Source organism: Schistocerca cancellata, chromosome 5, assembly GCF_023864275.1.
Source record: "Schistocerca cancellata isolate TAMUIC-IGC-003103 chromosome 5, iqSchCanc2.1, whole genome shotgun sequence".
Taxonomy (NCBI): domain Eukaryota; kingdom Metazoa; phylum Arthropoda; class Insecta; order Orthoptera; family Acrididae; genus Schistocerca; species Schistocerca cancellata.
The window spans coordinates 85,330,402-85,344,970 of NC_064630.1; the positions used below are offsets into that span (position 1 = coordinate 85,330,402).

General features: G+C 48.0%; 1 protein-coding gene across 1 annotated transcript in view; it reads left to right on the forward strand.

Annotated features, from left to right (window-relative positions):
- The window catches only part of LOC126189020 (uncharacterized), a 165,812-nt gene that overhangs the window by 79,746 nt on the left and 71,497 nt on the right, over positions 1-14,569 (forward strand). Inside the window, exon 7 of the mRNA XM_049930839.1 lies at positions 1,059-1,250. Within this exon, the coding sequence (XP_049786796.1) occupies positions 1,059-1,250 (192 nt within the window). The remainder of the gene's footprint in view (positions 1-1,058; positions 1,251-14,569) is intronic.

Below are 14,569 nucleotides of genomic sequence, written 5' to 3' on the forward strand. Positions count from 1 at the left end.
ATTAATGATGACACATCTTTCCTTTAACATATGAGAAGCAGATATGGTTTTGAGAATGTAAAGTACTTTTATTAGTGTTTTTTTTGCTAACAAATTCCTAATATCAATATGCAGGGTGAGTCATAAATAAGGAAAATATTTTTGTGCAATGTCACACATTGCGTTACAAACACAAAAATTTTCCCATGTTTTTGTGTCCGTAAATGGAACTGCAACAAAATTTTGTAAAATTGAGAAATCTGGAGGGAAATATTGAGTGTTCTTATGCAGCTACCTTAGCCAGGAGGAAAAACTGGCAAGGCTGTATAACTTACCTGCATTATAAGCAGCATTCTTCCTTGCATCATCACCCACTCTTTCTGTTTACAACTCCAACTTCATAATGCATCAGACTGTTGTAGTTGTTGCACTGTGTGGTTCTCAAGTCCTTACACAATTGTTTTTACTCTGTGATGAGATGTGTTTTTCCCATATCTTCCAGTGCTGTCAAGTACAAGAGAGTTTCCTGTGATAAGTTTGTGGAAGACCAACATGTTCATATCTTTGAGGTTCAGTGTTTCATAAAAAGGTCAATTTGTTTCTTATTTAGTGAACAAGCCCAGGAGAAAAGACATAACAGCAATAGATCTTGATTTGTGTGTAGCAGTATGCGATCTTTGGAATATTTTTCCTCATTTATAACTCATTGTGTATATAAGACGATATATTCCTGCATATTGAACACTAGAGACATTAACAGATAGGCATAGAACAACAATATGGAAAGATTAGAGTGCTACTCATGTCAAGGAAGTGTTGAGTTGCAGAGAGGTGTAATGAAAAAGAACACTAGAATTAATTAATTTATTAAATTTTTTTTTTTTTTTTCCGGACAGTCCTCCTTCAGAAGTAGAACTCTCACATTCACATACACATGGCCATTGTAGTCACAGAATGCTAAGGCCTGACTCTGAGTCTGGCTTTAGTGCCTGTATCTACATAATTTAAGGCATTTTCATGTAGCTTGTAACTAATGAGTTTATATTGTTTTAGTTGAAAACTGTTTCTTTATTTTTAAGCCGTGTTCTATGTGTGCTGTTGGAGTACTGGAATGCCTTCCTCTGGCTGCAGCATACGGATTGGATGATATTTACAGAAAAAGTTTAAAGTGGATCACCAAACACTTTGTGAAAATTTGGCCTACAAAAGGTTTTGCTACCTTACCAAGAGAATTAATAGATAAATGTTTCCAGCAGCATGTTGTTCACATGGTAAGCTCTCAGATAGCTAGAAAACCAAACATTCATCTCTTAAGCTCAAGATCATTTGAATCATAACACACTCTTATCTGAAAATTGTCATGAATATTTCAAACAGCAGTTTCGCAGTTGTGTGAAAGAGCCAGTGAACTTGGCTTTGTGTTACTTGGCTGTTATATGAAAGGGACTGCTCTGTTTTTTTGCCCCCCCCCCCCCCCCCATCAGTTGCTTGATTAACTTTGAGCCTTTGTTGATTACACAATAGATTCTTCTGGAGTAAAGTTCTCTGCAGTCAGTTTTACTGAATACTGTATCAATACTTTAGATCTCAGTAAAGTTATGTTTTGCAGGGTATTGCAATGTATTGTAATTGCTCTCTCTTTTTTTTCCCTCCAGTTCTGAAATGTAGTTGAATCTCGGACACCTTGATGCCAGTTATTCATTCACAAAAATTTCAAAGTTAAATAAGTAATAGGAGACTGTTAATTGTCATTGATTCTCCAAGTTTTTCCAGTTACTAGAATAATTAATATTTTCATGTATTATTTGCATGTTTAATATTTAAATTGGAACCTTTCCTTTCATTATTAAGGTGAGTTAGTGATTGGCTACTGATTGTGAGAGTTTGTTTGTTTATTCCTCGAGATATTAGGAACATGTCATTGAGATGTAACTTGTGTGGTTAGTACTGTATACATTACTGATGACAAAGTAGGAGCAAAAGTGGGAGTCAGTGAAAAAAAAAAAAAAAAAAAAAAAAAAAAAAAAAAAAAAAAAAAAACCTGTAAATTAAAGTTAAAATGTTGTAAGTACTGCTCATCAGAAGCTGTAAATGTATAATGATGTTGAGTAAGATGGTCATCTCTCGAATTGGTGGCAAGTGTTTTGAGTCCCAAGTGATAAGAACTCTGAAAAAAATTATTATTTCTTGTATTGTAGCATAATAGCTGAAATTTAAACAGACTGTTACCCTCAACTTCGGCTACTCTCATTTTGCACATCCTTCTGAATGTTTTCAACTAATGAAACAACATCTGCTACTGTGACTAACATAGAACAAGGGCTATAGGAAAGTTCTGGTAGAGTTTAAATACTTTTGGATTATCCCCCTGCGGGTTCGGGGGTTAGAATAGGCCCGCGGTATTCCTGCCTGTCGTACGAGGCGACTAAAAGGAGTCTCACATGTTTCGGCCTTATGTGATGGTCCCCTCTCCGGTTTGACCTCCATCTTTCTAAATTATTCCGAAGAGCGAGCCAATTGGGGAAGGGCGCCTTACGTGGTGCACTGTATCCGTCGTGCATTGAGACCTTTAGCCGGCTTTTTCGTCGTTGCAATGGTGTTCCGCTCGTTTTCCATCTCTTGGGCGAGGATACGTCCCTGGATGCGATTCCCACGCTGCACTCTGCAGTGTTTCTTTTAACTGCGACGACGACCTTGGACAGTTTTGCACCTAAGATCCAGCACGGTAGCCAGTCCGTTGTGGTGGGGCCGCCATGTACCCTCTTGGTTGTAGCCCCCTGACAACACAGGGATCGCTCTACTGATGCCTGCGCCGTTCACTCCCCACGTATGCCAAGGAGTAGATGCCCGTCTCCCTGGGGCATCAGGACTCCCGGCAATGGACATCCTGCCAGGTGGCTATTGCTGCGGCTGGGTGGCGCCCGTGGGGAGGGCCCTTGGTCGGAGTAGGTGGCATCAGGGCGGATGACCCGCAATGAAGCGTGGTACATCATCTCTCGCTGGCGGCCAGCCGCCAGCAGTCTCTAAGCGTTCTCGGGCTCAATTTAATGCTGAAAAGTACAATCCGAAAACGTTCCCCTCTCTGGCCACGCCGTGGGAGGAGCGTAAGTCTCAGGATGGAGGTAATAGTTATTCGCCCCGATTCTTGGTTTGTACGAGAGCTGATGGGGAGTCTTTTCTCTCCACAAAGCCTCAGTTCTTCGTCGAGCATTTAGAGGACAAGTTTGGGGAGGTGGAGGGCTTGTCTAAAATGCGCTCTGGCTCAGTACTGATACAAACGGCATCCTCCGCCCAGTCACGCAGGTTACTTGCTTGTGACAAGTTGGGGGATGTTAACGTTACTATTACTCCACATAAGAGTTTAAATATGGTCCAGGGTGTTATTTTCCATAGGGACCTCCTTTTGCAGTCTGATGGCGAGCTGCGCGCCAACTTAGAACGTAGAGGTGTTCATTTCATCCGGCGCGTTCATCGGGGTCCGAGGGACAATCAGGTTGCTACCGGTGCCTTCATCTTGGCCTTCGAGGGTGATACGTTACCGGAAAAGGTCAAGGTGATGGTCTACCGATGTGACGTCAAGCCCTATATCCCTCCCCCGATGCGGTGCTTCAAGTGCTGGAAGTTCGGCCATATGTCTTCCCGCTGCACTTCCAGCCTCACATGTCGAGATTGCGGACGCCCATCTCATCCCGATACTCCATGTGCCCCGCCTCCCATCTGTGTCAACTGCGGGGAGCACCATTCACCTTGCTCGCCTGACTGCAAAGTCTTTCAGAAAGAGCGCAAAATTATGGAATATAAGACCCTGGACCGGCTGAGCTATACTGAGGCCAAAAGGAAATATGACAGACTCCATCCTGTGAGAATGACATCCTCTTATGCAGCTGCTACGACAACTGTGCTAGCCCCATCAGTTTCGAGACTTCCAGCCAGCTCGATAAGCAGTACGACTCCTCCTGCCCCCTTGCCTGTGGGGGGCTCTACCCAACCGGTTGCTCCTGCACCACCTACCTCAGGAGCAACCTCCTCCCACCCGTCGGGGACGTCCGTCCCCGCTTCTCAGCCGGAGAAGCGTCTAACTTCTTCGGCTACTCTCGCCCGTAAGAGTTCCCTTGGGACCCTCCCTTCCCAGGGTTCCACCAGCGGGAAGGATGACGGCCGCCAGTGGCATAAGTCCTCACCAGCGGCCGGGCGTAGGGCTTCACGATCCTCCTCTGTCCCGGAGACTGAATCGGTGAAGCCTTCCCAGCCGGTGCAACCCAAGGTTCAGCGAGAGAAGTCAAAGAGAAAGACTTCTAAGGCCAAAGAACTTGCGGTGGCGCCAACCCCACCGCACCTTTCGCGCTCTGCGTCTGAGGATGCAGTCGAGATTCTAGCGTCCGCTGAGGACCTTGATCTCGCTGGTCCCTCAGACGCCATGGATGCCTCTCGTACGGGTACTGAATCGGTGGCAGTGAGTGAACAAGCGGCGTAAATTGCCTTCCCAGTCCTTTCACGCCTTTCTCAGCCATGGACAATATCATCCTCCAGTGGAACTGCGGCGGTTTTTTCCACCATCTAGCTGAGCTCCAACAACTTATCAGCCGTCACCCTTTCTTCTGCATAGCTCTTCAGGAAACTTGGTTTCCAGCAATGCGAACCCCCGCCCTCCGTGGCTATCGGGGTTATTATAAGAACAGGGCAGCGTATGAAAGGGTGTCGGGTGGCGTCTGCCTCTATGTCCTTCACACTCTGCACAGCGAGTCTGTCCCTCTCCACACACCTTTAGAGGCTGTCGCTGTTCGGGTGTGGACGCCACAGGCTGTTACCGTCTGCAGTCTTTACCTTCCACCGGATGGTGATGTCTCGCAGCATGTCCTGGCTGCGCTGATAGCCCAATTGCCGCCACCTTTCTTGCTATTGGGCGACTTCAACGCCCATAACCCTCTGTGGGGTGGGTCAGTGGCAACAGGTCGAGGCGCCATCGTTGAGCATTTATTGTCGCAGCTCGATCTCTCGATTTTAAATGATGGTGCCTTCACACACTTCAGTGTGGCGCATGGCACATACTCCGCCACTGACCTTTCAATATGTAGCCCTAGCCTCTTACCGTCTCTCCAATGGAGTGTGCATGACGACCTGTGTGGTAGTGACCACTTTCCGATCTTTCTGTCACTACCACAGCGTCACTCTTCTGGGCGCCCTAGCAGATGGGCTATGAATAAGGCTGACTGGGACTTGTTCTCCTCCACTGCCGCTATTGAGCCTCTCTCTAGTGATGACATTGATGCGGTGGTTCAATCGGTCACCACCGGCATCGTTACTGCCGCCGAATCTGCCATTCCCCGTTCTTCTGGGTCCCCTCGGCGGAAGGCTGTGCCTTGGTGGTCGCCTGAAATCGCTGAAGCGATTAAAGATCGCCGGCGGGCGCTCCAGCGTCACAAGCGACATCCCTCCTTAGACCACCTTATCGCCTTCAAACGGCTGCGTGCGCGGGCCCGCCTCCTTATCCGCCAAGGCAAGAAGGAGTGCTGGGAGCGGTATGTGTCCACCATTGGCCTCCATGTCACTCCTTCGCAGGTCTGGGCCAAGATTCGACGCGTCTACGGCTATCGGACCCCTGCCAGCGTCCCTGCGCTCTCACTGAATGGAGCAGTTTGTACTGACTCCGACGTCGTTGCAAACCGCTTAGCAGAGCATTTTGCTATGAGTTCCGCTTCTGCGAATTACCCCCAGGCCTTCCGCTCCATTAAAGAGCGGATGGAACGTCGGAGCCTTTCTTTTCGCACCGACGCTTCTGAACCCTACAACGCTCCATTCAGTGAGTGGGAACTTCAGAGTGCCCTTGCTGCTTGCCCTGATACCGCTCCTGGGCCAGATCGCATCCACTGTCAGATGCTGAAACACCTTTCAGTGGACTGCAAGCGACGCCTCCTCGACCTTTACAACCGTCTCTGGGTCGAGGGCGAGTTTCCGTCGCAATGGCGGGAAAGTATTGTCATCCCCATTTTGAAACCTGGAAAGAACCCTCTGGAGGTGGACAGCTACCGTCCCATTAGTCTCACCAACGTTCTTTGCAAGTTGCTTGAACGGATGGTGAGCCGGCGCTTAAATTGGGTACTGGAGTCTCGGGGCCTTCTGGCTCCGTCTCAGGGTGGGTTCCGGAAAGGCCGCTCCGCCGCCGACAATCTGGTGAGCCTGGAGTCGGCCATCCGTACTGCCTTTGCCCGCCGTCAGCACCTGGTCGCTGTCTTTTTCGACATGCGGAAGGCGTACGATACGACATGGCGTCATCACATCCTTTCTACGCTTCATGGATGGGGTCTTCGGGGCCCTCTGCCGATCTTTATCCGCAATTTCCTGTCGTATCGTACCTTCCGCGTGCAAGTCGCAGCCTCCTATAGTTCTACCCACGTCCAGGAGAACGGTGTGCCACAGGGTTCTGTTTTAAGTGTCTGCCTGTTTTTAATAGCCATTAACGGGCTCGCTGCGGCCGTGGGAAATTCTGTCTCTGCTTCCCTGTATGCTGACGACTTCTGCCTTTATTACAGCTCTACTGGCATTGCAGCTGTTGAACGTCAGCTACAGGGCGCTATCCGTAAGGCGCAGTCTTGGGCTGTAGAGCATGGGTTTCAGTTTTCGGCAGCCAAGACCCGCGTTATGCATTTCTGCCGGCGCCGAACAGTCCATCCTGGGCCGCGGCTTTATCTTGGCGACGAACTCCTTGCTGTGGTGGAAACCCACAGGTTTTTGGGGGTGGTTTTCGATGCCCGGTTGACTTGGCTGCCTCATATCCGGCAGCTTAAACAGACGTGTTGGCGGCATCTAAACGCTCTGAGATGCTTGAGCCACACCCACTGGGGCGCCGACCGCTCTACCCTGTTGCGGCTCTACCAGGCGTTAATCCAGTCTCGCCTGGATTATGGGTGCCTAGCTTATGGCTCAGCATCCCCATCTGCGTTGCGGGTGCTGGACCCAATTCTCCACAGCGGGATACGCCTTGCCACTGGTGCTTTCCGCACCAGCCCTGTGGACAGTGTACTAGTGGAGGCAGGTGTACCTCCACTGCGGTTCCGGCGCCAACGTTTGCTGGCCGCTTATGCGGCCCATGTTCTAAGCTTGCCCGGGCATCCAAATTATCGTGTCCTGTTCCCGCAGTCAGTCGTCCATCTGCCAGACCGTCGGCCCCGGTCGGGTTGTCCGATCGCCGTACGCGTCAAGGAGCTTCTCTGTGGGCTTGGGTTTTTCCCTGTTCCACCTCCTTTCCGGGCGCCTCTGCGTACACCCCCGTGGTGTGTTCCTCGCCCTTGCCTTCGGCTCGACTTGACACAGGGCTCGAAGGACTCGGTCCCTCCAGAGGCCTTCCGCTGCCGCTTTTATTCCATCCTGGCCACGTATCAGGGCTCTGGAATTGTTTACACCGACGGTTCGATGGTTGCTGGTCGTGTCGGGTATGCGCTAACTCTAGGGGACCATTCCGAACAACGGTCCTTGGCGGCTGGCTGCAGCGTTTACACTGCTGAGCTAGTCGCCATCTTTAGAGCCCTAGAGTATATCCGCTCCTGCTCAGGTGAGTCCTTCGTTATCTGTAGCGATTCCCTGAGCGGTTTACGAGCTCTCGACCAGTGTTTTCCTCGTTCTCGTCTGGTGATGGCTATCCATGAGTCCCTGCATACTCTTGCGCGTTGCGGCCGCTCTGTGGTCTTTGTGTGGACCCCCGGTCATGTCGGTATCCCGGGCAATGAACTTGTTGACCGCCTGGCGAAAGAGGCCACGAGTAAACCATCTCTGGATGTTGGCCTCCCAGAGGCTGATTTGCGGGCGGTCCTCCGCCGAAAAGTTTTTGCGCTTTGGGACGCTGAATGGCGCGATCGGATTACACCCAATAAACTCCGTGCCATTAAGGAGACGACGACTGTGTGGCGGTCCTCCATGCGAGCCAACCGCAGGGACTCAGTCGTCCTTTGTCGGCTCCGCATTGGCCACTCCCGGCTAACACACAGTTATTTACTGCGCCGGGAGGACCCTCCTGTATGTCGCTGCGGGGCGGCTTTGACGGTGGCCCACATTCTGTTGGCCTGCCCCCTTTTAGCTGTGGTCAGGCAGACATTTGCGCTGCCTGATACGCTCCCTGCCGTTTTATCCGATGACCCTGTTATGGCTGCCTTAGTTTTACGTTTTATTAGGGCAGGGAGTTTTTATTCTTTCATCTGAGTGTTTGTTTTATTTTTTGTTTTGATTCTGGCCTTTGGCCTATGATTTTAAACTGATCTTTTAATGTGTTTCTAAGTGGTTGGCTTTTCCTTTTTTATTTCTATGGTCGGCCAACCACTGTCACACTCTGTGTGGTTTTAGTTCGTTTTGTCTTGTCCTTGTCTCCGTTTCTCTTGTTCTGTATCGTCTGTGATCTATTCTGTTCCTCGTTTTTATTCTCTGTGGATGTTCTTTGTCTTTGGAAAAAGGGACCGATGACCGTAGCAGTCTGGTCCCTTTCATCCCCCAAACCAACCAACCAACCAACTTTTGGATTAAAGGAGGCCACTCACATAAAAGAAGAAATGTTGAGTTAGGCAAAAAAATACACTTGCTAGCTTTCTCAAGCTAGAGTAAACCATGCCCATGCACATGCCTATGCTCCTACATAGTGCCAGCTGGATGCACAGTGCGATTGTTGCATTTTGGCAGGTGGGCTAGGTTGGGGGGGGATTAGTGTTGGGGAGGGGCGTGGGGTAGAGCGAGAGAAGCAGGAGACTGGGAGAGGGACTGAGAATGAGTGGCTATTAACTTGGAAGGAGGCAGCCAGTTTGCCGGCTAGAAAAGTGGGTAGGAGGGATGACAGGTACAGGGGCTAGGTATGTGATACACAGCTGTTGGAGCCTGCGGGGAGTGCTGCATGTTGAAGGTGACATGGGTTCATGAATTAGGAGGAGGAGACAGGACAGAGGAAGGGGAAATGTTGGGTAGAGGGTGTGAGGACATTTTGGTTACTGTTGATTGAGGCCAGCAAGAGGAAGCTGGTGGTGAAGGGAAGAATCCAGATGACTCAGGTTGTGAAGCAGCCATTGAAGTAGAACATGTTATGCCCAGATTCATATTGTACCAGCAGATGGTCAACTTTTTCTTTGCAACAGTTTGACAGTAGCCATTCGTCCTGGTGGGCAATTGGTTGGCAGTCTTCTGACAGAAGGCTGTGCAGTGTTTGCAGCAGAGTTGCTATACACTGAGGTCACAAAAGTCATGGGATATCACCCAATATCACGTCGGACCTTCTTTTGCCTGGCGTAGTGCAGCAGCTTGTGAGCACACTGGACTCACGTTCAGGAGGGCAGTGGTTCAAACCTGTGTCCGACCATCCAGATTTAGGTTTTCTGCGATTTCCCTAAATCGCTCCCAGTAAAGGCCGGGATGGTACCTTTGAAAGGGCATGGCCAATTTCCTTCCCCATCCTTGACACAATCTGAACGTGTGCTCTGTCTCTAATGACCTTGATGTCAACGGTATGTTAAATCCAATCTTCATTCCTTTTTTTGACATGGCACAGACCCAACAAGTCGTTACGAGTTCCCTGCCGAAATATTGAGCTATGCTGCCTCTGTAGCCGCCCATAATTGTGAAAGTGTTGCCAGGTGCAGGATTTTATGCACGAACTGACTTCTCATTTATGTCTCGTAAATGTTTGGTGGGATTCATGTTGGACAATCTGAGTGGCCAAATCATTTGCTCAAAGTGTCCAAAATTTTCTTCAGGTCAATTGCGAACAGTTGTGACCTAGTGACATGGCGCACTGTCATCCATAAAAATTCCATTGTTGTCTGAATGCAAATGGTCTCCAAGTAGCTGAACAGAGGACACAGTCATTCCATGTAAATGCAGCCAACACCATTATGGAGTCCCACATTTGGACAGCGCCTTGTCGAAAACCTGGGTCCGTGGCTTCATGGGGTCTGCACCACGCTCTAATCCTGCCATCAGCTCTTACCAATTGAAAACAGGACTCTGACCAGGTCACAGTTTGCCCGTCATCTTGTGTCCAACTGATACAGTAGTGAGCCTAGGAGAGGCACTGCAGGCAATGTCATGCCGTTAGCAAAGCACTCGTGTCAGTCGTCTGCTGCCATAGCCCAGAAACGCCAAATTTTGCCCCATTGTCCTAATGGATACATCTTATTTTTGCATTTCACCCATGTTGCTTGTCTTTAGCTCTGACAACTCTACTAAATGCCACTGATCTTGGTCGTTAAGTGAAGGGCGTCGGCCACTGCATTGTCCGTGGTCAGAGGTAATGTCTAAAATTTGGTATTTTTGGCACACTGTTGACACTGTGGAGCTAGGAATATTGAATTCCATAATAATTTCTGAATTGGAATGTCTCATGCCTCTAGCTCCAACTACTATTTATGTTCGAAGTCTATTAATTCAAGTCATGTGGCCATAATCATGTCAGAAACCTTTTCACATGAATCAACTGAGTACAAATGACAGCTCTGCCAATGCACTACCACTGCTCTTTCATAACTTGTATACGCAATACCACTGCCATCTGTAAATGTGCATATCACTATCCCATGACTTTTGTCACCTCAGTGTATGACATGGCTGCTTTCATATGGTGGGGGTGGGGTAAGCCTGTGACAGGACTGGAGTAGAAAATGCTGGATGGGTGATTGGGTGGGTCTTGCACCATTGGGCTGCCACAGGGATATGATCTCTATGGCAAGAGGTTGGGAATGGGAGTGGCATAGGGATGGACAAGGGTGTTGTGTATATTGGGTGAGTGACTGACTGCCACTTTAGGAGGGGTGGGATGGACCTTGGGTAGAATGTGTCTCATTTCAGGGCATGATGAGAGGTAATCAAAGGTGTGACAGAGGATATGGTTCGGCTGTTCCTGTTCCATTCAAGATGATACTGGGTGTCGAGTGGAGTGCTCTTTTGCAGGAGTGGGTACACTGTATAGGAGGAATTTTTCGGTGTGGAAGGGATGGCAGCTGGTGAGAGAGAGAGAGAGAGAGAGAGAGAGAGAGAGAGAGAGAGATATCTCTTACATTAATTAATGCAACATGCCTCTGCTGATTTCTACTGGTCCCCGGATTGCAGCAACTGATTGAGGTAATGTACTGGTTAAGAAAATTGATCCTCATTTATGAGAATAGAGTTCAAATTCCAATCTGAGCAACCTGATATAGGTTTCTGTGGTTTCCGAAGGTTTTTTTTTTTTTTCCCATGTGTTGCTTCTTTCAGCTCTGGCACTGATTTGTTAATGTTGAAAATACCAAGTTGCACTGTAGTTCGGCATCCATGTTAACCTATAAATCTTCATATAACTGTGAGGTTAAGTCCAAAAATTGGAGAAAGGCAAGTGTATACCACCTCCAGTAGGACTCCACTGTATTGTTCAGACCAATTTATGGTCTGAGCAGAGCTTTACCTTCACCTACAAGAAGACTTTGAACTTATATTAATACTGAGAATCAATATAGCAGTCTGTTCAAAACTTATTTCTTTGCATAACACTTTTTATAATAGATTGCCATGTCGTGTTAAGGTAATGTGCATTACTAAAGTAGTTGGCCGAGGATGTTGTGAATCTTTCACATAGTTTAATTTTAACTCTTGTAAAAGAAAAAGAAAAAAAAACATTAAAAACAGTAAAGGCAAATGAGCTGTATATGTTTCAGTCTCTGAAATTTTTGTAAACCCCAAACTATGGACAATAATTCTTTTTCAGTAGTTGTATAATTTAACTCATGTTTCTTAAGACTTCTTGTGGCAAAAGCTATTGTACTTTATCCCACATTGGGATCCCATTGAAAGAATTCATATCCACATCCATATTCTGGGGCATTTGTTGCTAGTTTAAAGGGTTGGTGCATTTTAGGATGACTAAAAATTTTGGTTTCCAGTAGAGCCTGCTTAATATTGCCAAACACTTCCATTTCACCTTCATCCTAAACCCATGGGACCATTGCTTTAAAAGCTTAAAGTGTCTTTGATCATCCATAGATTGATCTTTTAAAATCACCTCTAGAAGCCAGCTAACTTCGGAATCAAACATAACTGTTTTACATTTCATGGGACTGGATGCTCTTTCATTGCCTGAATTCATTGCAGAACAGGTTGTATCCCTTTCACTAGTGTGTCATGCCCTAAGAACTCATAATTCTTTTCTCTCATTTGGGCTTTCCATTGAGAAACCTGTGATCTTTGGTATCTACGTAACCCTTTTAGTGTTGTGGATGTGTATACATGTCCTGTTACGCCGTTCCCTAGGTGCTGTTGACATGTATACGTGCACTGCTTGTGTTTTTGCTGCAGTGCTGTGGACGTCTGTATGCGTACTGAACTGCCGACTTCTCACTGCTATGGTTGAGTTACTTCCATATCTCAAAGACTAAAAAAGCTTTGATTAGTTATTGTAAAACACATGTGCCTCATTGCATGCCATCATTAAAAAAAACTCATTTCAATATTTTGAATTGTTTGAGATATGACGATTGATACGACCATGATTCATGTCACACAAGGATGGGAATGGGTGCATCTCAAAGGAGCTCCATTTGATATAAAACCTAATAACTTGAGAAAGAAATGAGATAGTGTTCTTCTCCCTACTTTAAATAAAATTTTAATATGTTTTGTACATTTCATTTACTGCAATGAACAGTGCACAAAGTTTACACAATGCATTTTTACCTCCCCCCTGTGGGCCTGGGGTTTAGAATAGGTCCGAGGTATTCCTGCCTGTCATAAGAGGTGACTAAAAGGAGTCTCACATGTTTCGGCCTTTATGTGATGGTTCCCTGTAGGGTTTGACCTCCATTTTTCAAAATTTTCCCAGAGAGAGAGAGCCAGTTGGGGAAGGGCGTCATGCATTGAGATCTTTAGCCCACTTTCTCGTCATCGTGTTGCAGTCCTGCCCATTCTCCCTCTCTTGGGCGAGGACAACTTCCTGGATGCATTTTCCACCATGCACTATGCAGTGTCACCGTCTGTGCTGACGATGACCATGGACTTCTTTGCACCTCGTATCCAGCACGGTAGCCAGTCCGTTGTGGTGGTTGTAGCCTCCTGACACCACAGGGATCACTCTGCTGATGCCTGCACCATTAACTCCCCATGTATGCCAAGGAGTTGATGCTCATCACCCTGGAGCATTGGGACTCCCGGCAATGGCCATCCTGCCAGGTGGCCTTTGCTGCGGCTAGGTGGGCCCGTGGGGAAGGCCCATGGTCGGAGTTGGTGGCATCAGGACGGATGACATGCCATGAAGCGTAGTACATCATCCCTTGCTGATGATCCGCCGCCAGCAGTCTCTAAGTGGGTGAAGTCTACCTTCAACGCTAAGAAATATGACCCCAAGTCGTTCCCTTCCCCGGCCACACCATGGGAGGAAGGCTAGGCTAAGGAAGGCAGTGAAGGTTATTTGCCCCGGTACCTCATATGTACGAGAGTTGATGGGGAATCTTTCATGTCCATGAAGCCTCAGTTTTTTGTGGAGCATTTGGAGGACAAGTTTGGGGAGGTGGAGGGCTTGTCCAAAATGCGCTCTGGGTCAGTTTTGGTAAAAACAGCATCCTCTGCTCTGTCACAGGCATTACTGCCTTGTAGCAAGTTGGGGGGATGTTTCTGTTACCATAAGAGCTTAAATATGGTCCAGGGTATTATATTCTGACCTTCTTTTGCAGTCTGGCGATGAGCTGTGTGTCAATTTAGAGCAGCAAGGTGTTCATTGTGTCCGGCACGTCCATCGAGGTCCGAGGGATAACCAGGTTGCCACCGGTGCCTTCATCTTGGCCTTCGGGGGTGACACATTGCCCGAGAAGGTCAAGGTGACGGTTTACCGCTGAGACGTCAAGTCATATATCCCTCCCTTGATGCAGTGCTGTAAGTGCTGGAAGTTCGGCCATATGTCTTCCCACTGTACTTTCAGCCCCACATGTCGAGATTGCGGACGTCCATCACATCCCAATACTCCATATGTCCCACTTCCCATCCATGTCAATTGCGGAGAGCATCATTCACCTTGCTCGCCAGACTGCAGGATTTTACAGAAAGAGAGGAAAATCATGGAATATAAGACCCTGGACAGACTGACCTACACTGAGGCTAAGAGGAAATTTGAGCATCTACGTCCTATGGCTGTGACCTCCTCATACACCGCCGCTACGAGAACAGTTGTCGCCCCAACAATTCCTCGAATTCCTGTTGCCTCTCAGAACCAGAAGACTACACCTGCCCCCTTGATGATGGGGGGTCACTTTCCTCCCTGTTGCTCCCACACCACCTACTTTGGGAGCACCTCCCCCCCCCCCCCCCCCACCCGAACCATTGGAGATTTCAGTCCCTAATTCTGAGCCAGAGAAGCGTAAGGCTTCTTCGGCTCCTCTCACTAGGAAAGGGTCCCTTGGGTCACTCCCTTCCCAGGTTTCTGTTAGTGGGAAAGATGACACCTGCCAGTGGCTGAAGACCCCGAAAAGCAGCTGATCATAGGATTTCATGCTCATCCTCAGCCCCGGAGACTGATTCAGTGACCTCCCAGCCAGGGAAGCCCAAGGAACAGCGTGAAAAATCGAAAAATAAGACCCCCAAAAACAAGAAACTTGTGGTGGCA